This window comes from Myotis daubentonii, chromosome 8 (assembly GCF_963259705.1).
Source record: "Myotis daubentonii chromosome 8, mMyoDau2.1, whole genome shotgun sequence".
Lineage (NCBI taxonomy): Eukaryota > Metazoa > Chordata > Mammalia > Chiroptera > Vespertilionidae > Myotis > Myotis daubentonii.
In genome coordinates this window covers 92,787,821-92,813,233 of record NC_081847.1, presented here as the reverse complement: position 1 = coordinate 92,813,233, position 25,413 = coordinate 92,787,821, and the positions used below count along the sequence as shown (strand labels likewise).

Sequence of the window (25,413 nt, the reverse complement as noted above, 5' to 3'; positions counted from 1 at the left end):
CCGAGGGCTGCCTCCCCCTGCGCAGGGCTTTCCTTCCCTCCTCATCTTCCCGGGACTCGGACCCCCGAGAGGACGTGAACCCCCTCATGGTGCTCTCTTAGCAAAGTCAACACAAATTCCGCTAGCTAAGCGGTGCGGTTCCTTCTTTAATTAACGGGCTCCATAGAAGGAAGGGCGCCTAGGCCATCCGCAAAATCCCTTCCGAGCCCCAAATTCTAGTCACCCACCTTATACACTATGGTTACCTACAAACTGCTAGTATTAAGATTTCTAATGCAACACTGAGGAATAAACTGCTTTAAATCAACGCCTTAGCAGGCATCCCTCCACACTCCACAATGCACCCCTTTCAGTCTCACCCAAGAGTAGAAGCACTGACGAAACTTAGTAAAACATAAACTAGAACAGTGGTCAGCAAACGCATTAGTCAACAGAGCCAAATATCAACAGTACAACGATTGAAATTTCTTTTGAGAGCCAAATTTTTTAAATTTAAACTATATAGGTAGGTACATTGTTATTAATTAGGGTACTCCTCAGGCTTAGGAAGAGCCACACTCAAGGGGCCAAAGAGCCGCATGTGGCTCGCGAGCCGCAGTTTGCCGACCACAGAACCAGAAAATGGAAATTCTCCAACAGGCCTCAATTAACTGTCTTATATTAAAAATAAGTAATTTCTAATAAGTAGGTCCACCTTTATTGAGATAAGACTTTCCAGCAAAAACAATCTTAGGACAATGCTAGGTCACCATGCAAGTTTGTAATCTGTAGGCCTCAGGCTGCCCACCCAGACGCGTGTGTTAGAAGTCGGATACGCGGAACACTCGAAAACACGACTCCCAACACATCAGTATCTTTAAAGTTAAGATGAGAGCCAACCCTGATCGCAGCGGAACAGCCCGGAAGGAACGCACACAGCTCCGGGCCTGGTGGGGCCCCGCTGCAGAGCGGTGACTATGGAACTGCCAGCTGCCTCCCAAGGCCGAGCCCGTCCATCGCCTCTTCCCAGGCTAACCCGCGGGCACGTTTTCATCATAAGATGAAGGATTCTATTAAAACCACGAACACAGCACCTGTCTTGTGGGGTGAGGTCAGACGCTCACTCGCTGACGCAGCATGTTGCCAGCACCCGTTTTTCTTTCTTGGCTCCTGAGCACCTTTCTCCTTCCTCTCCCCGCATCACAGGGACCTGCCTGGGGAAGGGCCCTGGGAGGGATTGTGCGGAGCCTGTGTGGATGCGGCTCCCGGGCACTGCTCTATCCTCAACGAGAAGAAACAAAACCCTCCAACATAATTTTGATTGAGCTTCCAAACCGAAAAACAGACACCCGCCCGGCCCGGCCTTGACGCGTGGAGGGAACTGGAACGCGGACTTCATTACACGGTATTGATCCGCTAAAGAAAGGTTCTGGGTGTATCGATCGGCGCGGGCTGGCCCCTCACGGTGCGCCCGACGTGAAGGCCGGTGCAGGGAAGGACGAACAGAAAGCACTTCTGTTCTGGCGGCCACAGAGCAGCGCCTCCCGCGAGGTCCTGGATGAATGTGATGGACAAGAGGCAGCATCCGGTCAGAGAGCGGCCGGGAGATCAAACTGCGTTCTGCAAAGGACGCAACAAGTCCAAGGCGAAATGATTTCTGCAAGAGGAATACTTCCTTTGCATATTTCTAAGCAGAAAGGCAATTTCATTTCCTTCAGAGCTGTTCCCGGAAACCCCCAGATGCGTCTGGCGTAATTTTTTTAACCCCAAAGATGCGGCAGCCTCCCCCTCCCACCGCTTCCCTGGAAACATCCCTGTGCAGCGATGCATGCTGGGAGGGGCACAGCCAAGGTTAATTTTCAGGTTCATTTAAACATCTGCTCGTGTTCATTTGGAAGGACATGATTTTCTTTCGTCAAACTCAATTTTCATTCAAAATAAGCCCGGCTGTGCTGTGCGCTGATCTGATTAGCACACAACAGCGCTGCCAACAGGCACCGCAGGCTCCGTTCTCAGGGAGACACCCACACGCCTCCATCCCGGCTTACAGAACACGGAGCAAGCCCGTGTCACCAAAGGCTGCGCGTGCTCACACGTGCACGCAGAAGTCCTCGGCTTTAACACGGGCAAGAGGAAACACAGGCTGCTTTTCTAAACAACAGCCGAGGGGCTATTTCCAAAACGCCTTTCCACCCTCTCTCCCACAGAGAAAGGGGTAGGTGCTCTGCCCGTGGCTCCTCCACCATTCCTCCGGCAACAGCATTACTCAGCACTCCAGAGAGAGGACGGCGGTGACTCAGCATTAAACTGCTGCCTTCATCTCTCCAGCATTTCAAGTCCTCTCACAGTGATTAAAACGGGACTCACTGAAAGCTATAAAGTAATGGGTTGTCGTCTGGGGGGTAGGGGGCGAAATCCAGCCCGGATATCGAGCTCAAACTTGAATGCAATCCAAATCCTGCTTTGGCCCCTGCAGGGTGGTGGTGCAAGGCCTCAGGCACCTTCTATGTCTTTCCGTGTTCAGTGGGCTGGTTATGAAGTTTTAAGATAATTATTTGAAAGCAATAACACATACAAATATGACTATATAATAAGACCTTTAAAAAATCAAAATGAGTAATTTCTTTAAAATATAGTAGTCTATAATCCAATCTTAGAAAGGTGGCATATAGCCTGTAAAAATATATATATATATATATATATATATAGAGAGAGAGAGAGAGAGAGAGAGAGAGAGAGAGAGAGAGAGAGAGAGAATTTTCTATTTACTAGCTGAGAGCTTGTGCAAACTCCCAAACTTTAACTTTTCTGAATGTGTTTACTCAATTCCTTTAAAATACAGAGTGCCCCACGGGAAAAAAAAAATGTATACACACTTTAACAGCTGCTAGCTCAATTTTGAAAACTAAATGTGTCTTAATAAACACTGCCTTTATGATTATTCAAATGTGTGTATACATTTTTGGGACACCCTATATATATAAAATCTATCCCTACTGACTATTATGATAATGGAGCAAACACATCTATAGCCCCTAACCTAGTATCTGGAACTCAAGCAAATTTGGTACACTCCCATAAACACAAAATACAGTCACAGGTTCCTAATCTCTCACCTATAAATAATGTACCTTGGAGAAAAATCTTAACAGTGAATAAATCTCTCAATTTTCTGATCTGTTAAATAAAGAGAATGAGTGAATGATACCCATCATTGATTTTTTTTTCTTTTTTCTTTTTTAGGGAAGGAAGGGGGGTGGGAAAGGCACAGGTGTGCTCAAGAGAGAGCCACCTGATTTTATTTTTAATTTTTTAATGTATCTTATTGATTTCAAAGAGGAAGGGAGAGGGAGAAAGAGAAAACATCAATGATGAGAGAGAATCATATATAGGCTGCCTCCTGCACGCCCCTCACTGGGGATTGAGCCTGCAGCCCAGGCATGTGCCCTGACCAGGAATCCAACCATGACCTCCTGGTTCATAGGTCGATGCTCAACCACTGAGCCACACTGGCTAGACTTCATCGTTGACTTTAAACATTGAGTGTGCTGTGCTTGACAAAAGATGTAAAAAAGGCACAGGCCATCCTGGCAGAACTGGCAGGCTAGTAAGGAAAACAACTTCCTAGAATGGAGAGGAAGGAACCAGCAGGTTCCGGAGAGACACAGCAGCAGAGACGGCGGTATGGCACCGTGATGCAGTGGTGCGGCCAGCACCCATCAATAGCAGCTCTGCAGGACCAGCTCCGCCAGGGCGATGGGCCGAGACCGGCAGAGGCACCCCCGGAACCAGCTCCGCGACCCTGAGGCTGGGCCAGGCAGCCAGGCCCCCTCCTTCCGGCACCTGCAGGCCCACGCCGGGTGCTGAGGCGGAAGAGACAGTGTCTGCCTTGGGTAAAGATTTCCAGCAGCAGCACAGAAGGGAGTTTGGAGAGAAACTGTGTTATAAAGAAGAAAAAGGGTCAGTATTGCTTTACTTATTAAATCTTCTGTAAAAAAAAAGAAAGAAAAAAAAGAATGACTGTCAAGTTACCCAACCCACCAGCCTGATGCGGGAGAAATAACACTAAAATCCATAGGGCTTCTCCCAGCTCCTGGGGGAGCAGTTATGGATTCCGCTGATGGATTCAACTTCCGAGTGGCTTGGGAATTTATAAGCTTCCCCTAATAACAGTAACTTTAAATTCCGGTAGCCATAGTGACAGGTTATTCTAGTTCTATCAGAAATTTGGGAAGCAGCCATCAGTGCCAGGCCCGGAGGCACAGAGAAAAGCCTTTCTTCATAGTGAGCAGCGGTCAGACCAATTCACCCATTCAAAATGCAGGTGGGATTTCATTTAGCATTGCTGAAATAGCAGCCATTCCACATTTTACTAAGGAGAATAATCTATTCACAGAGCACCGAGGCTGATTACAACACAGCGATGTACGGCACGCCAAAAAAAAACAAAAACCATAACCTGATCACACACACACACCATACACAATTACGTCAGAAAAAAAGTGGGGTGTTTTACAGTTAGAATTGCCCTCATGTTACCCTAAGTTATTCCAGTGCAAGTACAATTAGAAAATTCTTTCGTAAAAGAACGAAAATGGGTGACATTTCCTCTTTCATTCTATACACACGTATGAACCCCGCTAATTGCCAGTTCACACACTACCAAGCCCCTGCGCTCAGGCACCGAAGTGCACAGGTGATGCGGCCAAGGATGATGGGGGTCAAAGATCGGGCAGCGTTAAACATTACCTATTAGCATCCAAGCCTAGAACACTCAGGGACACAGATTTAGGCATCGAACGGAAGGATAAAGAAGTGACCCAAGACCAGTTGGCTGCCATCCTGAGGTACCTCCAACGTTCCCAGGACACGTGACTAAGAAACCTAAGAAAGTCTGGTCAGGGTGCCACTAACAACTAAACCGAGTTGATGGTAACCCATTATCACACTCCTGGTGGGGGCCTGGAGGTTTGGGGGAGGGGGATGGGAGAGGTCAGTGGGGGAAGAAGGGGACATATGTAATACTTCCCACAATAAAGATTATTTAAAAAATAAAAATATATAAAACTGACGTTCACAAAAATATTCTATCACCAATTATGGGTCGGTCTTTATAACCAAAGGTAAAATCAAAGCGAAGGAAGAAGCCACACCAGGATATGTAATGAGGTTCTGAAAACCTTTTCAAAGTGCCATTAAACCGCATAACCTTATCATGTCGGTAATTTCACAGACTGTGCATCAAGAGCTCTGTGTGGACAACACTGTAAGTGTGTGCCCAAAATGTCAGATGAAGGTGGGCTTAGGTCTCACGTATTTCACCTCCCTCCGAAGTCTGACTGCGAAGCTGTGACGGCCAAGGTCTCCCTTCAGCAAGCTTCAGCAGATCCCTGACTGAAGCAGCAAAGTGAGGCTGGCTGGAGCACGAACCCCGTTACCAATGCGCCCGACTCCCGCAGAAGGATGCAGAGCATGATGAACTGAAGGGGCTTTGCCAGCGGTTCCGGCAGATTCACCAGCGGCACCAACCAGAGCCTGTGGAGACGCTGTTGGGCCTCTACCTGAACTAAACGTGCGCCCGTTTCCAATGCGACCAACGACGGGCAGGTCACACCCACAATCTCCGACGACACAGAGCCTTTATATATTAGTTTCAGATGCACCCGAATTCAGTCGGAGCAATTAGGCGTCATACAGCCTGTGACCTCTGTCCCTTGGGATTGCCATTATGTGACTTGGTTAACAGCCTCTCCATTGGAAATTAAAATATGCCTTTCAAAACATCATTGCGTCCAAAGCTGACATATCTCCAATACTATGTTATTTTTCTCTGGAAAAAGTTTACTTTCATTAGTTTAATATTTTTACATCACAGCTATAAAAAACTGTAAACTCATATAAAACATAACTACCCGCACATAAAAATCTATCTACAACTAAAGCAAAAATGCTTGAATTGTGGCGATTCTCAATAGATGTTTGAAAGAAATCAAGCCTTGATGTCTTTGGTTGACCTAAACCAAAGAGAAAATATCAAGACTTTATTTTTCTTAATGAAAGTTCAGCTTATAATTTGCAAAAGAGATGAATCTGTTGGACGCTAGTCCTGCCCACAACTTAAAAACACACCAATTAACGTACAAAAAGTGGATGACGACTCTACATGTCAGTAACCACAACTGGTACCCCTTCCCTATTACCCATTTTCAGAACGTGGAGAACTGCATGAGAAAAGCGTTCCTAGGTCAAAGCAGAACGTCCGAAATAACGAAGCGTTGAGCAGTGTCACTGCCCTGCTACTCCCTGGGCAGAAAAATGAACTTCTCTCTTCCTGTGGAAAACAGATGTGCAATCACAGCGCTCAGACCTGTGGGAGGACTGAGGCCTGCAGGTGCCAATTCACGAAAAACACCAACCCCTTCGTCTCTAACACAGAGTGTTCCCTGGAGAACCATCAGCAGCACGTGATCCTCTCGGAACGGCACTCACACTACAGTGACCGTGAGCGTGGGCAGGCCCTGGCCGGCCACCGGAGCCCGTTTCTGCCGGAGACCAGACAGAATGCTTCGGAGATGCGGGCGGAGGGCTCCCTCCACCCCAGGAAACAGTGCCCCGCTTTCCCAGTGCAGGTGCCAGCAGCTTACTCATGTGACATGGGGTGGGCAACGAGTACCCCACGGCCAAGGGCAAGCGCGTGGTCTGGTGAGGTATGTGTGTGATGTGCACAGGGGCATCCAGGCCCATGATGTGAAAGGTGTTTCTGACCAGGTTTCCAGTCCTAACAACGTGGAAACGGCTGCTCTCAGGGGCACGGATGGACCCTCATCCCAACAGGACGTCTGCACAGCAACCTCCGCGCCCACCTGGAGGCTGAGGCAGACGTCGCTGCCAGGGCCGTGAGAAAGCGGCCTCTTCTGGGCGCCGGGGGAGAGGATCTGTCCCTCCCGATGCCGGAAACCGGGAAACCGACCACGGTGCTCCCTCCTCCAGGCACAGGGAGCTGCCCTGCTGCCAGGACTTCCCCAGGTGGGGTCAGCGTTGAGAGCACCAACCCCTCCTGGAACGACCTTGAGAGCACCCAGTGAGGGCGAAAATACGACACACGTGTCAGAGGTGACATGCGAACTCATTTTTTTTGGTTGATTTTTCTTAGTTAAATGGCATTTAAATAAATAAAATAAATATCAAAAATATAAATCTTTGTTTTACTACAGTTGCAAAGATCAAAAAATTTCTCTATGTGACACGGCACCAGAGTTAAGTTAGGGTTTTTCAAAATGCTGACACGCCGAGCTCAAAAGGTTCGCCATCACTGGAGAGCACCACCCCTCCTGGAATGACCTTGAGAGCACCACCCCTCCTGGAACGACCTTGAGAGCACCAGCCCCTCCTGGAATGACCTTGAGAGCACCAGCCCCTCCTGGAATGACCTTGAGAGCACCAACGCCTCCTGGAACGACCTTGAGAGCACCACCCCTCCTGGAACTCGGTCTAGAATCCTGAGCGATTCCATTTCCGGGGGGGGCGAGCCTCCTGTGACCCACATTTGATGAGCTCCCTTCAAGAGTGAATTAAAAATGCAGAATCAGACGCGTCGATGAGCGCACACACTCATCCATTTAATGCGAGCTCTTTCTTGTTTAAAACAGCTCCTCAGACCATTTCCTCAGCTAACCAGATCTATAACCAAAACTTCGTTTCAAAAACCTAAAAAAGCCAATGTCATTTTCCATCAGTAAGGACCACATAATTTGTTGACAGAATGACCTACACCAAAACGCCCAAAGTAGATATTCCGAGTTCTACAGTATTTGAAAGTGGTAATTTCCTTTTAAGGTTCTTCTGCCATATTCACAAATCCAGAATTATGAAATATATCGTATTTTTTTAAAAAAATACTAACATTTGTTTTCTGCTAGGAATTGCTCTAGACCAGTGGTTCTCAACCTTCCTCATGCCGCAGCCCTTTAATACAGTTCCTCATGTTGTGGTGACCCCCAACCATAAAATTATTTTCGTTGCTATTTCATCACTGTAATGTTGCTAGTTATGAATCGTCATGTAAATATGATATGCAGGATGTATTTTCATTGTTTCAAATTGAACATAATTAAAGCATAGTGATTAATCACAAAAACAATATGTAATTATATATGTCTTTTCCAATGGTCTTAGGCGACCCCTGTGAAAGGGTCGTTCTACCCAAAGGGATCGCGACCCACAGGTTGAGAACCGCTGCTCTAGACAGTACCGGTGGCTCAGCAAAATTCCTATGTTGCGGCCTATTCCCTCAGATGAGGGTTTTGGAGGGAAGGGCGTTAGGAGGTTTGTGGTTCTGAGGATAAAGACACAATGATGGAATTAGATTCTTTAAGAAAGAAAAAAAGCAGCCCTGTGAGCCCCCTTGCCCCTCCGCCCTGTGAGGACACAGTGGGCAGACCACTGTCGCCGAATCGGCCGGGGTCTGGATCTTGGACTTCCCAGCCTCCAGGACCAGGACCGTGAGAAATAAACTCCTGTTGCTGACAAGTAATCCACTCTGTGAGTTTCTGCCGTGGCAGCCAAAATGGGCTAAGACAGAAGAACTACAGAAAGAAGCTTCCCGGATAGTCAATTTTCTGTCCATTTTTAAGAGTCTAACTTTCTAAATAACTTCTGCTTCACTACTCAGCAAGGAAAGAGGCCACAGAAGTAAAGATCAGCACAGCAAAGCCCCACGCGTGCACACTGTGGGTTCCGCACGGCACCCCTCACCTCGCGGCCAGGCGCCTTACAGGACTTGACCAGAATCCTCACGCAGCCTGTCGATCACTGCCGTGCGATTTCCCGCTAAGATCTGACCTGGAAAAGGCCCTAAATGTTTCTTCCTCTCCTCTCTATCTCACAATATAGCCTCCAAGAAGATCAAAATAGTTTGATATACATTTGGAAAAAATGGTCCATCTAAAAAATAGGAAGAAAAAAAAAGAGGATAAACTAAAGAAGAAATTGTTCCCAAAGCAGTTTTTTTGTTTGTTTTCTTTTCTTTTCTTTTCTTTTGTGGCCTGCAAGAATGTGACCTAACAGCTTAAATTTTCCTTTTACCCAAATACTTTCTACCAATTTCACAAGCTAGCATCCCATTTCCACATTCTCCATTACTACTTCACTTTTTAAAAAATGTCCATACTATTCCCTGCAAAAGATGACACAGTACTCTATTTCCCAGGAAATCTCCAAACTTTTGTTCATATTCATTCACTAACCTATCAACTAGGGTTAAGGCCAGGATCTGCCAGGCACTGTGCTGGGCACGGGGGTACGAGGAGAGCCGAGGGCCACCTTGGGGCCACAGCAGGAAAGACCCCTGACCAAAGCAACACCCTTCATCTCTGCCTGATGCTTCCCCTCTCTGGCCATAACCACGTAAAGGCGCTTCTTACTCACCGACGGCAAACGCCTGAGCTCCCCTCCTCACCGAGGCCTTCAGTGAGCTCACCAGCAGGCAGGATGCAAGCCATGCCCGTCGGGAACGCTCCCCGTCCACTGTCCACTGCCCTCCACAGCTGACGGCGCTCATCAGCCAACAGGCCTGGGAGCTCAGGGTGGGAAAGCTGGCGATTCTGTTAATTCAGCCGTATAGTACTCGCGTGGAGGGTCAGGTTTCTGCCTGAAGTGGATGCCCGACAGGAACTCCTGAGCACCCGTGCTTCTTTACTGCCATCGAGGGAGAGAAACGCAGGGGGGGCGGGGAAGGGCAGGAGGTGAAGGGCCTGGGGATGGAGGGGGTAAAAGACGTAACAGATTTGCAAGGGACTCTCTCCCCCTACCTTTGACCCCCCTGGTCCAGAGGGTTCCACCGCAGTCACAGGAATAGGAGCGTGATACTTTAGGCCAGTGGTCGGCAAACTCATTAGTCAACAGAGCCAAATACCAACAGTACAACGATTGAAATTTCTTTTGGGAGCCACATTTTTTAAACTTAAACTAGATAGGTAGGTACACTGTTATTAACTTAATGAGGGTACTCCTAAGGCTTAGGAAGAGCCACACTCAAGGGGCCAAAGAGCCGCATGTGGCTCACAAGCCACAGTTTGCCGACCACTGCTTGAGGGACCAGAGGCGGCCTACCTCCTAAAGCGAGGGCTGCGAACAGTAAAGAAGGTACTCAAACAGCAACTGAGGGACGGACCTCAGGGGAGGCCGCCAAGATGATGTCCCCACGCAACTGATGTACACAAAACATTACTCACCTGCTGTTTACAGCCTCTAACACCGCTTCATCCATGCTGTCCTCTCCGGAAGCCGTAATGGCCTAATTCTCCTTCCCACCTGCGATGATCCCCACCTCATCAGCCAACTGGGTCCCTCACTCTGGCACTCCAGGATCTTGGGGGTGTATCCGCCAACAAAACCTTCCCCCCGTGTCAATCTGGTCACACACGCACACACATACACACACACACCTCTCTCTCTCTCTGTCTCTCCTCCTTCTCTACCCAAACTGCCATTCTCCACCGTGTCTTCTCCAATGACTGGTCCCTGCTGGGTCCAGGCCTCGTGCACCTGAGCACGCAGGTGCACCCCATGGAGACCTCGCTGGGGGTTCGGACAAGGGCAGGAGGGGAAAGCCCTGCAGACCTGGGTTCCACTCCTCATGCCACCACTGGCTACGGGTCTACGTGGAGAAAGCACTTGAAAACTCTGAGTTTCTTTCTGGTAACACAGGAGGAGCACTTTTGCTGAGCCATTTCAAGCGTTAAAGATAAATTCTACTTAGAACCTGGCGCATGTGAGTCACTGATAAATGTAAAAGTCTATTCTCATTACGGATCCATGAGATCTCGTTGGTGTGCAGTGCCCGTGGCTCCCTGGTGCTCTTATGCTAGCTCTTCCCTGACGTCGGGAATGCTGGGCAACAGGAGGACCCGTGGCTGTCCCTGAGCCCGACTAGCTGGTGGCCGTCGCTGGCAAATCCGAGCGGCTGCTCCCTGAGGGCCACGTCTGCCGGCTGCCATCCTCTCCAGGGGTTCATTTCTGTCTCTGGAGAAGCAAACCTGCATGGCTTACGGGGCGCTGGGCAGATGGGGGTGGTGCAAACAACCTGCTCCCCAAGGCGACAGCGAGGAGAACAGAACTAAGAGTTTCCGAGATCCTATCCTGGCTCAAGAAGGTGGAACAGGACCAAGGAACAGGAGAATTCTGGGAGTACTCACCAGCACCCCCAGGACACAAAGTCCATGCTCATTCGGGGGGGGGGGATAAACGTGTACCTCGACTGGCAACGTGGACTTTAAAAGCCCAGGGAAGCAAGCGAGTCCTAGCATGAAGGCAAGAGAGGGCGGGTGGGCGGGTCAGGCGGCGGAAGGTGCAGGGATTCTCCATCAGAAGGGCCTTTCTGAGGCGCCGACCTCAGGGCTGGAGAAAGGACTCCGTACAATGGACAGAACTCAGAAGACAGCGTCCACTCCACGTCCAGCCACTTACTGACCTTCTGATTCGCTCGGAGGCACCCGCCTCTGGGAACTCAGTTTCATGATGTGATAAGAGCAAGGCTCACCCCCCGACCTGACCCAGACTTCGGGCAGCTAGAATAAAAATGTAATGCATTTATAAATAACCGCCCTGCGCGCCCAAGGCAAGACATTCCTCACTCCTTTCCAAGCAGCACTGCTGAAATGCCCACACTGTGAGCACCAGCCCTAGCAAGAGCCAGCAAAACCCAGGAGGATTCTGTTCTTAATTGCCTGGTGTATTTCAATGGCTGCCTGAAAAATAACACATTATAATAATTATTTGAGATGGGTTAAACCACTACACCTCTGAGAAGGAAGACTGATCCGGGTGGAGAATGCGTGCTGTCTACTCATCTGTTAATCAGTAGTGGAGTGGCGATACCACACTGTGGCTTTATCAATCTGAGCAGATAAAGTGCGATTGCCTCAGAAGGGACCGTTTCCCCACAACGGAAAGGCAACGAGATGCTTGAATAAGTGTCCTCTGCATGCACAGAATAGACAACAAGCCCACAAAAGACACCACGGCAGATCGCTGAGCGAACTGAAGGAACCAGGACACGTGCGCACCGTGGGAGAACGAGCAGGACAGGAGTTTCAGGAGCATAGGCCCCCGTTAACCCTGTGTAGCAGCACTTCCAACAGCCAGAGCCTCCGAGGAGGCCGGCTCTGCAAGGAGTGATCTCCTCCTCCCGGGGGAGGCACTGGCAGGGGCTGGAGAGCCATCTGTCCAGGAGGCTCCAGCAAGGAAGACACTGCTGACATCACCAGGGCCCCCCCAGGGGTTCATTTCTGTCCTGGCCGCCATTCCTGCCAAACCAACCTTCTGCTGACATGAAGTCATCGGGCGGAGAGGAAGGATTCCCAACCCCCAGAGGAGTGACTCAGCCAACGTGCGAAGAGCGGTTCCCACACGCAGGGCCACAGAGCAGCTGTGCAGCTTGTCATGCAAGCCGGCCTCCGAGTCCCACGTGAGCTCGTTTCTCCAGGCGACTCCACGCCACTGTCCCAGCCATGACCGGTCTCTCCGGCCGTCGCCTCTCCCCAGCCCACGGGGTTCTTTTCATCATCATGCAGACACGTCACTCCCATCTTTAAAAAACACCCTCGGTGGACCCCACTTCCCCTGCCCAATAGTGAATAGTGCTGCTATGAACGTGTGTATCCCCAATTTCCTTCTTTTAAAGAAAAATCCAGTCTCTATCCAGCGTCCCTCCTCCCCGACTGTTGAATACACCCCATCAAAGACACCAGTCACCTCCACGTTGCACAATCAATGGAGACGCCTCAGTCCCCATCTGAGCCTGCGCCTCAGTAGCATTTGGCTCAGGCGGTCCCTCCCGCTTTGAAACACGCCCTCTCTTGCCTTCGAAGACACCACACCCTCTGACTTGTCTCCTACCTCCCTCGTCGCTCTTTCTCCTCCTTCCATCCGCCCTCCATCCGGGTTTCCTAACAGTGGAGAGCTCAAGGGCTCGATGTGAAACCATTTCTTTTCTTTCTTCAGTTTTCTCCTCCTCACATGTGACCACCTAGTGGTTTCACCTGGGTCATGACTTTACTGTTTGTACACCTGGTACTGCCCGCTCTGCAGCCAAAACCACTCCACTGGACCCCACGCCCATGTTCTGGTGTCTCCTTGACATCTGATACTCATCTCTGCAGATCCGAACCACGATTCTGATATTCCCCATCACAGTCACTGTCACCTTCCCGGTGGCCAGACCGAGTACCATGGAGCCATCCTGACGCCTCTTTGCCATACCATCTACCCAACCCATCGCATCTCGTTGCTCAAGTTTCAAGACATAAAGTTGTACTTCTACCTCATGCCACATGGATTCTTAGATATGACATCGAAAGAAAAAGCAGTAAGAGAAAAAAAATAGATAAACTGGATTGCATCAACTTCTGTGGATACACAGACATCAAGAAGTGAAAAGACAGCTTAGAGCAGTGGTTCTCAACCTTCTGGCCCTTTAAATACAGTTCCTCATGTGGTGACCCAACCATAAAATTATTTCCGTTGCTACTTCATCACTGTCATGTTGCTACTGTGATGAATCGTCATGTAAATATCTGATGTGCAGGATGGCCTTAGGCGATCCCCGTGAAAGGGTCGTTCGACCACCAAAGGGGTCGCGACCCACAGGTTGAGAACCGCTGACTTAGAGAATGGAAAATATATCTGACAAAGGTCTAGTACAGGGGTCCTCAAACTTTTTAAACAGGGGGCCAGTTCACTGTCCCTCAGACAGTTGGAGGGTTCGGACTATAGTTTAAAAAAAACTATGAACAAATTCCTATGCACACTGCACAGATCTTATTTTGAAGTAAAAAAACAAAATGGGAACAAATACAATATTTGTATTTGCATGTGGCCTGCGGGCCGTAGTTTGAGGACACCTGGTCTAGTATCTAGTATCAATACATAAAGAACTCTTACAACTCAAAAACAAAGACAATCCAATATTAAAAGGGGCAAAAGGCTCAACAGACACTTCCTCAAAGAAGATGTGCAAATGAGACACATGATGGGAGACTCAATGTCATTCATCATAATTCATTAGGAAAACGCCAATCAAAACCATTTCACACCCATAGGATGTCTGCAATCAAAATAAATGAAAGGTAACAAGTTTCAGTGAGGACGTGGAGAAACTGGAACCCTTGTACATTGCTAACTGGAATATACAATGGTTCAAATGCTCTGGCAGTTCTCCAGAAAGTTACACACAGAATTCATCTACGGCCAGTCAATTGTACTCCCAGGCACATACCCAAAGGAACTGAAAACAGGGACTCAAAAAAGTACATGTCTACACACATTCATAGCAGCACTATTCACAACAGCCAAACGGTGAAGACATCCCAAATGTCCATCAACTAATGAATGGGCAATCAAATAGTTTACAAACTGTAAACTATATGCATATAACCAGGAGGTCACGGTTCGATTTCTGGTCAGGGCACATGCCCAGTTGAGGGCTTGATCCCCAGTGTGGTGCGTGCAGGAGGCAGTTGACCCATGTTCTCTGTCATCATTGATGTTTCTCTCTCCCTCTCCCTTCCTCTCTGACATCAATGAAAATATATTTTAAAAAATATTTCTGGACTGTCACTGAAGATACCACACGACAGCTCCCTCCAAGCATGTAAATGCCCATGACACTCCATCAGTCGGCAAACGAATCTAAATCAAATTCCATCTGATTGGAAATAATCACCATGTGCTGCCCAGCGCTGGAGCCCGAAGTTCCCGAGAATACTCGTGGTAATTGCACGTTGCTATTTACGTGCCCGAGTCGGCGGCGTGTGCTGGGAGCCATCTGAGCGCAGGCCGCAGGCAGAGCCCAGGAACATCACTCCCCACGTGCGTCCACGCTGCCCGCCCCTCCTCCCCGCCTCCCCGTGGGGCAGGCGCTCCAGTGTCAGGTGCACCGCCGGCCACGGGATGGAAATGGATGATTGCAGGTATTTTATTTTCAACTAAAGTGCCGCCACAAGAGATTTTTCCAGCTCAGTGGACTGTGAGTTAAACCATCAAGGGCTAAATATGCTTTTGCACAGCCCTACATGACTCTGCTTGTAAACAGGCACAAAATACTAATGGCGACAATAACGGAAAGTTACTTTCATGATGGGGGTGCGCCTGGTAGTCACCAACTCTCCAATGTGTCCGGTAACACGCCGCCAGGGTGCTGAGTGGGGAAGGAGGACCAGCTCTGAGATGAACTTGTCCCAAGACCCCCGTTAGGCGAGCATCCATCAGCCCCCACCCTGCCCTGCGTTCTACCATCATGGGTTTTCATCATCACCATCATCAGAAAAAAATTAGGACACCTGGGTTCTAACTCCAGCTCTGCAGCTAAGGGTCTAACGAGCTGAAAAACCTGCAATCTCTCCGAGCTACAATGGGCTTACGGAAAAACGAGGGGCTTGGCAGGAAGTGCTTACAAATGATCCTACTTATAAAGGCAAACACAGGAAAATACCACGGGATAAGAAAGGAATGCTTTTCACCTGAGGGGAAACAGGAAAATGAAAAACCTTGTAAGTGAGATGGAAATGAGGATTAGAAAAGAACTAACGGACTTCAGCCCTGTAAAGACGAGGCCTACAAAAATGCCAAGGAAAACGCTGCCATACTCCACGTGCCTGTTGGCCCAGTAACTCTACTTTTGAACACAAGCCCCCAGAGAAAATATCCCTCAAGGAAAATCAAAGTCCGCCACCAAAAAGGCTGCACAGCAGCGTGACATGCAAGAGAGGCGCACTGCACGCAGCCTGTCAGGACACACGCACGGGCGCCGCGGGGCGAGGCCTGGCTGTGCTGACAACACGGAACAAAGGCCCCCCGCTCCCCCCCCCCCCCTCCGGCCCATGTTTAAATGCCGAGTGGCTTTCCGAGGCGAGGAAATCGCCAACAGGACAGAACGGGAAACGTAAAGGTTCATCGCCAGATGCACTTGCCCTCCTCAGGATTTTACCAAAAAACATACTGATGCAAACCTACAGAGCACCTGGTTTACGGTCCATCCTTTCTACAATAGTCATTCCAGCGGCAAAACATAAAAGGGGGTGGGGGTGGGGAGAAGGGGGCGCTTTCCAAGCTGGAGTCCAGCCCTTACATCTCTTCTATGCACCTGTTCTAACACAACTAATACCCCTTATGTCTCCATCATCTCATGCGGAATGGTTTTCAGGCACCTTCACGGAGATTGCTACCGAACCGTCTGTAAGACAGGCCGCATCCGTGGCACCTACAGACCAAAATGTTACACTTCCGTGCGAGGCCTAGTGTGCCGGGATGTGCCCTATGAAAGCACGTCATACGTATCGCTGGACCACTCTCCTCCACGCCCCGACCGTCATCAATGGGAAACTAAAGGGAACGTCAACAGTTATAGGTGATAACTTCAACGTAACTCTTGACTCTCAAGTCAACCTTAATAGGGTAGGACTTGCCGTGAGGCAAATGCCTTGGGGACTGTTGCATATTTCTTAGGGACAATGGCCTCTTTCCTCAAACACTGCAAGTCCCCAAACCATGGCTAAGTGCTCCCTCTGGCTGGCCCAGCAGAAGACCCCTGGCAGCTTTAGGGTGTGAGGTAAATGGACTGCTGCCGGCCACAGAATTCACGCACAGTCACGGCATGGCATTTGGGTCCAGTGGATAGATGCACCTTCGATGACCATCCCACTGAAAAACAACCCTAAGACACAAAAGGCAAAAATCTAGAATTCTTCTAAGTAACGATTCTCCAAAAAAAAAAAAAAAAACTTAGCCTGTGACAACTCTTGTAAAAAGGAATGTCATGTATCACAAAAGTCTGTTTTCTTCCTCCCAAAAAGAATTTCTTTCTATGAATCAACATTTTGAAGTTTCTGTTTTAAGCTCTAAGATGCTGGTATCCTTTAACATATTCCATGAATGAAACAGAAAGAAAATAATGTGTCATGAGAGGAACAGGTTTTTTTTTAAAAAAAAAAAAAAAAAGCTAAAAAATAAAAATGGTAAGAACTGGGTCCCATGATTTAAGGAAATTCTCCCAGAGACGACCACACTCACTTCTCTTGGTGACGACTACAGCAGAGTGTCAAAAGCATTTCCAATCTCCCGCATTCGGAACTCAGGGAACCTTCCAAGGGTACAGATTACACTAAACAGACACTGGCAAGCAGCTATACCCACTCCTACTGTCACCAGCATTATCGGAGAATTAGAAAGCAGGCTTTCGTTTTTGCACCTGTTTAACATGCCAATGCATTTCATCTTAAATCAATGGTTTCTACTGACAGACCATATGTTTATTTGCAACCAATAAATTCAAGCTCTTAGGAAAGAGATTAGGAGGAATTATTCATTTGAAAATGAATCTAAAAAATAAATTGCCAAAATGCAACATAGCCCACGTCAGTGACATTTTTTTATCCATCTCAATGATTCTATGAAATCGAATCTATTTTTTTTCAGCATTCAAATAACATTTAAGGGTCACATGGGTCCTCGGATGCCACATAATAATTTTAGAGATTTAAAGGAAATGACGTATGTGCAGAAAAACTCCAAGACTCACATTAAGCTCAACCAAATCTACACACTTTGATTAGAATTAAACCTCTATCTTGTTAACCATTACCCATCAGATGAGATAGCAATACAATATTGAAACAGGCTGATCTAATATTTACTCATTAAAATACCATGTAATGAGGCAGGGATGAGATGTCTTTTTTTAAAAAAAAAAAAAATCGACTTCAGAAAGATCACATAGGTGTGAGCAAATCACAATTATAGAATACAAATGAAAATAAAATGACAAGCTGCAGCAAAGAATGTGAGTAGCTAAGAGCCATTTACATTTCCAAGTTCTCTGTCTAGGGCAGTGGTTCTCAACCTCGGCTGCACATGAGAATCACCTGGGAATCTTTTTAAAATCCTGATTTCTGGGGCTCATCCTCCGGACATTCTGTTTGTGATGGGGTGGGGCTACAACATTAGTAACAAAGAAACAGAATTTCCGGAGGATGGGGCCCAGAAATCAGAATTTTAAAACAGATTCCCAGGTGGTTCTAATGTGCAGCCAACATTGAGAACCGCTGGGCTATTCTTAGGTCCTGTCCCACTAAGGTTCTTCAGGGCTGCAGACGCTTCACTTCCATCAGGGCTGGGTGGTGGAGTCCCGTGTAAATTAATCAGTTGAGGTTGCACGGATCTTTCTAAAAGCAGCTCTCCAAAACACCCTCAGAGATAGGCACGAGAGTCTGGGAATTAGAATCTAAATGCAACTTACTAATCAATGCTTCTTGCTTCCACATCTCAATGACATTCTGTGCAATGATAAATCAGCCCATGAAAATTCAACCAACCGATCTTTTATTTGATTTCAATTAGCGGTAAAAGCGGGGGGGGGGGCGAGTTTCAATTTTGCCTCTGACGCTCACCTCTTCTCTCAGGTTTTGTCCACACTGGCACGAGCTTTCATACGATAACCGTACACGAACTCGATCCGTCTTTCAGCAGGAGAGGAGTCTATATCTGACATCCACATATGCAACAACCAAATTAGCTGCCGCGTAATGTCTATAAACAATGTCATAACGAAAGTACGCGTTTCATGCTCCCGCCTCAGACTTTACCTGCTAAAGCTGCTCGTTATGCTAAATATTACAGTCTGACATGTTTTTCCAAAGAGAATAGCACAGTAATTTCTGTAATATATAACTGTAAGTGGATTGTTGCTGTAAATAACTTTTAAAACCATTTCGAATCAGACGGTTGGTTAAGTATTCTCCTTCAAAATAAGGAAAGTATGTGCAGAAACAGTAAAGATTAGTCGTGTCATGGCTTCCACCGTGACTCAAAAATGGAAAGGAAGTTTTCACGGGATCGCGAGCCTGCCAACGCCGCATGAGGGACCCGCACTCGAGGTCCCTGCACGCTCACGGGGCGACCGAGCGGTTCCCCCTTGCTAGCAGGAGAGCCGATGCGCGCCTTTTGGGGTCAAGGGCACAGGCACTGTACGGACAAAGAGGGGGAGACTGTACCATTGAGAAGAGGCTGTCCTTCGTGCACGTCCTGGGACAAGACCGCGCTGTACACGTCCTCGGGAAAGCCCGTCTTGCACGTGGCGGCCTCCCTGGCCCCTGCCGATGCCTGCAACACAGAAAAGAGCGTGTCCAGCGCTGCGCCTCCTCCACGGCCCGCGGCCCGCGCCTCCTCCCAGCGGTCGCGCACCAACACCCCCTGGGCCCCGGTGGCGACCCCTGGGATGTGGAGGAGCAGGGTGAGCTTTTAGACAGCCGGCGTGAAAGAAACAAACCCCACTCCTCTCGCCCAGTAACATGTAAATAAACCCATCCCCGCTTCTCCTCCCCATGACCTGCTCCTGTGGCTGAAGAACCAGCAGGGACCTGCCGGGGGTTGGTGGGGATTGGGGCGCCCAGCAGTGTGCGGATCCCACTCCAGCATCACACCTTCACTTTTCAAGAAAAGGGCACACATCCCAGTGTGTCGCACCAGCACAGCCAGGTTTGGGGGGCCTGAGAGGGGCGGTGTAGGATGGAGGAAAGACAGAGAAGAAAGCTGGGTGGGACGCTCCTCTCTGATGGAGAGCTGGCGACAGCACCACAGCCTGCAACCTGAGTCTTTATTTTATAGCTGATTCCACGCGGCACAGTAAGGGCGTGGTTACAATGGTCTGGTGAGTTTCGAATCCACTCAATTACAGGCACCTGATCCAGCTTTGTTTACTTGCTGCACCTCCCATAGGCCATATACTCAGCCAGGTGGGACCACAGGTTTGGACCATAAGGTCAAGCTCACAACCATAGCCTTTGGCCATCATTGTGCTGGGACTTGCACGTGGGACTTGCACGTGGCTTTGCCACGAGAGGATCGTGCCCTCTCGTTAGTCCGAGGCTTGAACCTGTGCAAACGCTGTAGCCGCTCTCCACATCCAAGCACACGGCCTTCTATATCCTCATCTCACTCTCTGGGGACGTCTGTGTCACTATTTACTCCGATAATTAAAAAACAAAACGGCAATATGTACATTCACTGCAGGATAGAGTGTATTTTGTACAAAGTAAAAGCAACCTATCCAAATTGTGTGCGTGCATGTGTGTGTGTGTGTTTCAAGGGTAGGATACAGCCGGCGTGGCTCAGTGGTTGAGCGTGGACCTATGAACCAGGAGGTCAGGGTTCAGCTCCAGGTCAGGGACATGCACAGGTTGCGGGCTTCAACACTGATTGCGTGCAGGAGGCAGCCGATCGATGACTCTCATCACTGATGCTTCTCTCTCTCTCCCCCTCTCCCTTCCTCTCTGAAAAAAGTATTTTTTAAAGATAAGCATATATATAAATGAACACAAGTACGTTTCATTTCTAGACTTCAATCTGGAACGTGAGCCCTGGCCACCTCCCTCTGTCACCTGCACAGGCAACTCCCTCGGGCTGAAAAGTCCACCACGCTGTGCCCTCCACCCAGCCTCCCGCTGTCCGCCGCCCCCTCCAGCCCCGCACATCCTCACAGGAGGCTGGTCCTCAGACAAGGCCCAGCATCTGCATGAGTTACGGAAGTCCCCCCACTGAGGAGGGCCCAGCACGGGGGGGAGGGGGGGGCGTGCAGGCAGGCTGAGGAGGGATGGCAGGGGCAGGGGGCATCAGGCGCATGGGCACTGCTGAGAGTGGGAGGCCAGGAAGGAGACAGGGTGCGCAGTGATGTATCGGTGACTCTGGGGAGTGTCTGGCACTACTGGCTGCTGAAGCTGCGAGAGGGGAGCTACCGGCTGCTAGTGGCTAGAGCTCAGGATGGCTCCCAACCATCCCCCAATGCCTAAGATGTCCCCCTCCCCCCAGTGAATTGCCCACCTCAAATGTCAGTAGCTCAAGGGAGACACCCAAGAAAAAGGGGTGTCCTCCCGCCCTTTGACCCCTCCAGCAGTGGGAAGCTCACCTTCTCTTCAAACAGCTCCCCACACTCTTATCAGAACACCCTCCCTTCCAGAAAGCACAGCCCCAGCATCAACTCCCCGCTCTCTGGGCGGAGAGGACACCCTGGAAGTTAGATTGTGAGAGAGAACCCGCCCCTCTACAAGCTCCCCCAGCACGAGGATGAGACCGAGTCACGTGCGTCCTCTTAGCGTCTGAGGTCAGCAGTGTGTTCTGGAAAGGGCCAGACAGTGACTATGTGAGGCTTTGCAGGCCATCGGCTTTCTGCTGAAACCCTGCGACTGCTGATGTCGTCAGGAAGTCACAGACAATCGGAACTCCTGGCACAGGGCACTGCTCATTCTAATAAAACTTTACGGACACTGAGCTCGGAATCTCACTTCATTCCGAGTGTCAGAGCACATTTTCTTCTTCTTTTGACTCTTTTTAAAAGCATGTGAGCATTTAAAACGGTGGAAAACACGCTTGGCCAGACAAAAGCAGGCATCGGGGCCGTGGCTTTCAGACCCTGACGAGTGAGTGTGTTCAGTTTTACAGAACAGGAAGCGATCCACCTTTTACAAATGAGCGAAGAGGCTCTCACTTCGAGGTGAAACCCCAAGCCTTCCCGTCGGGGAGGAGGGGGAGGCAAGATCCCAACCGTAGAGTCTTCCCAAGGACAACCAATAATCACACTTCTTTCAAGGAACATTGACCGAGTTGTCCATTTGCCACCGGAAACAGAACAAGCCACCACCCTGCCCTTAAGAAGTTCAAGGCTTAACGTGGGAACAAAGTAAAGAGCTGAGTGACTGCAATAGCCAGTGTAGACTGGGAAGTAAAGATATGCAGAGGGTATGGGGCCTGGGAGTAGCTGGCAGTGGGGGAGTAGCTGGCAGTGGGGGAGTAGCTGGCATTGGGGGAGTAGCCGGCAGTGGGGGAGTAGCCGGCATGGGGGTGGTGGGAAGCCATCCAGGCAGCCGCTGCCTGAGCTGGAACGAGGCAGCGAGAGACAGGGAGAGACAGCGTCCCGCCTGGGGAATGACAATGAGCACAGTGTCCCTGGAGACCAAAGAGCCAGGCAGAAAGTCAAAAGTTGAGGCTGGAGAGTTAGATGGGGTGAGGTCCTAGACGGGGGGCCTGGGGTTGTCCTGTTGGCTTGGGGGAGCCAGGCACAGATTTTAAGCAGAAGCGGGTGGTCTTTCATAGAGAATTCTCTGAGGCTTCATGGGAAATGTGGGGGGAGGGGGAGGAGGTTGACGGGGGACAAGTGACAGCTGGGAGACAAGTCAGGGCACAGACTCGAGTCAGGCAGGGGCTGCTGCAATGAAAAGGGGGCCGACCGTATCAGCACGCAGACAGTTAAGGACAGGGCTCCCCGAGGAAGGAGGCTGGGGGTGGGGGAAGAAATGGGGCCTCCCCACGTTTCAGCTCAGTGACCCTGGACGTGGGCGGCACAGACTAAGAAAGATAATCCAAAAGGAGGACAGTCAGGAACTAAGTGCACAGGCAGCAGAAAGACGGACCGCAGACCTGCCGTGGAATCGGCGCCACAGCTGGAGCCCACGCAGGCTCCTCCCTAAGGACGACAAGTTTGCCAGGAGCAGGAAGAAGCGGGAAGGGCGGTCATTGCGCGAGGCGTGCAGCGCGGACGAAGCCCTGCTGATTCACGTTGGGTCGTGGTCAACCCCGATCGCTACACCAGGCAACTGCTAGGCCACGGCTTCCAGTCTCTTTGCTGCTGCTGTAGGGCTCCAGGGAAGGACAATTCACATTTAACCCTACAAGACTGGCTCTCAATAAATGAATAATTCCATCTGGATGTAGTCATTCCTCCTGACTTCCTGTATCAAGAAGACCTAATGGGACACCCCAGTGTCTTCATAAAGATGCTACTCAGATAGGAAAGACAGAGCATGACTGGTACCCCGGCACTGCTCCGGACAGCGGGGGTGGGGAGCATCGGCCCGCGGGCCATTAAGGCGCAAAAAATCCTTTGTTCTGGCCCTGCCAAAGCCTTAGGGGTGAGTTCATTGCATGTTTGACCACCGATAGCGGCTAGTTTCTAAGCTGATAATTCAGTACAGCCCACGAATGAGGTTATAAATAGCCAAGTGGCCCTTGGCAGAAAGAAGGCTCCCGCCCCCGCTCTGCAGGGACTCGGGAGCCAAAGGCAGGCTCCGAAGGGCAGGCATGGGGAGTCTGGAATGCGGACTTTCCACACGCAGACCACCTACGACCTGAGTTTGAACCCCACCCGTCGCTGACTGGCTGTGACCTCAGAGAAGTCCCGTCCCCGTGTGCACGGAGCGTGTAAGCACAGCACCCGCTCACGGCAGCGTGAGGAGTGGATGAGGTCAGGGAGCGAGGCACCAGGACAGACTGGCACAGGGCTATGCAGGGCCTTAGCTGTTAGCAACAGTGGGATTCATGCTTTTATGACCTGAATCTAACTCGCAGTATATTTGTCCTACAGCCCATTTATTTTTACTTTTTAAATTTTTTATAGTATTTTATTTTTATTGTTGAAAGTATTATAAATGTCCCCTTCCCCCCCCATTGGCCTCCTCTAGCCCCCCGTCCCCCCCAACCCCAGGCCTTCACCCCCCTATTGTCTGTGCCCATGGGTTATGCATACTTGCACACAATTCTCTCCCCCCACCACCCCCTCCACCGGGCGCCTTCCCTCTGAGATCCCACAGCCTGTTCCATGCTTCTGTGTCTCTGGATCTATTTTGCTCATCAGTTTATTCTGTTCGTTAGATTCCACATGAGTGAGGTCATTTAGCGCCCGAACTGGCTCAGCGGAGCAGGTAATCTGGGCTCTCTTGTCTAAAACACAGATTCCTAGATCCCAGCGCAAGATTCACTAAATAGAGTCTCCAGAGATGTGGGTGGGTCAGTATATTTAACAAGAGCCACACACTCAGCCCATACCTCCACCTCTGGAAGCTTTCTGAGCTCCAGGCGCAGCACATCTACCTCCCGCCTCGTCTGCAGGCCTCACAGCTCAGCGACAACAAAAAGGAACCCAGAAGCCGTTACTCCCGGCTCCCAGGAGCCAAAACACACGGCCTCCTAGTCGCTGTGTGCAGTGGACACTGAAACCTCAAGCCCTCCTTCAGCTTGGTTAGCAGGAGAGCTCGGTCCGGTGGGCATGGGGCTCTCTGGTGTGAAACCCCCCCTTGGTTTGTAGCTGGGACCCAGCACACCGGCCCTGGGGTGATGCCCCTTCTCAGGGTCCCGGGAGGCAGAGGCCCAGCTGCCCAGCCCCGCCGCCCCCACCGTCAGCTCCCCCACCATCAGCTCCCCCACCATCAGCTCCCCCACCATCAGCTCCCCCACCGTCAGCTCCCCCACCATCCGCTCCCCCACCATCCGCTCCCCCACCGTCAGCTCCCCCACCATCAGCTCCCCCACCATCAGCTCCCCCACCATCAGCTCCCCCACCATCCGCTCCCCCACCATCAGCTCCCCCACCGTCAGCACCCCCACCATCCGCTCCCCCACCATCAGCTCCCCCACCATCAGCTCCCCCACCATCAGCTCCCCCACCATCCGCTCCCCCACCATCAGCTCCCGGTCTGAGTTTCCATTCCCTCTGACAAGCATTCGCTCCGCTCCTCCGGCCGCAGCGACCTTGTCTGGGACAGGAGGGTCACAGGAGCGAGGCGGCGCCTGCCTGTTCGCATCAGTCCACCGGCTCCCACTCTGAACTCGGGGTGACGTGGCCTTTGTTCTGGTTAACACGTCCCCCAGTCGCCCCGCTGAGCTTTAAAGCCCTGGGCCCACCGCGTTTTTAGGTCCCTGTGGTCATGAGCCCTTTTCCCGCCGCCCTGACCACAGGCTCTGCTTCCCCATCTCCCCCAGCTCACCCCTACCTCCTGGCTCTGAAATGCTCCCCAAAGCCCCACTGGGCTCCTCAGTCCCCACACCTCTCGTCTCCTTCCTCATCCGGAGCAGCTGAGGGTCCCGCTAAGAATTCCGCACCCGAAGGCGGCCCAAACCCCACAGAACCTTTCCTTTCGGCCCTGAAGGCCGCCGGCTCCCACCTGGGCTCTGCGGGTTCCATCAACTCTAACTTCACCAACAGGGTGTTTCCCCCGAGTACCCCACCCGGCCTTTCCCTCCCGGGCACTGGTGTGGCTAGAGAAAAAGCCCAAGTGGGACCTTAGAGCACCGGTTCTCAACCTGTGGGTCGCGACCCCTTTGGCGGTCGAACGACCCTTTCACAGGGGCCGCCTAAGACCATCCTGCATATCAGATATTTACATGACGGTTCATCACAGTAGCAACATGACAGTGATGAAGTAGCAACAAAAATAATTTTATGGTTGGGTCACAACATGAGGAACTGTATTAAAGGGCCAGAAGGTGGAGAACCGCTGGCGTAGAGGGAAATGCCTTCCCTGCTGGAGCCCCTTCCCACGTGGAAGGAACTCCGCCCACTCCCACCCCCACCTCTTCCCACCCCCATCACTCAGCCGCACCCTGCACCGTGGC

At 50.5% G+C, this 25,413-nt stretch overlaps 1 protein-coding gene across 1 annotated transcript in view; it reads right to left on the bottom strand.

Moving 5' to 3' along the window:
• CDH2 (cadherin 2) overlaps nucleotides 1–25,413 on the bottom strand; it is a 195,174-nt gene that overhangs the window by 150,827 nt on the left and 18,934 nt on the right. Inside the window, exon 2 of the mRNA XM_059707425.1 lies at nucleotides 19,026–19,134. Coding sequence (XP_059563408.1) covers nucleotides 19,026–19,134 — 109 coding nt within the window. The remainder of the gene's footprint in view (nucleotides 1–19,025; nucleotides 19,135–25,413) is intronic.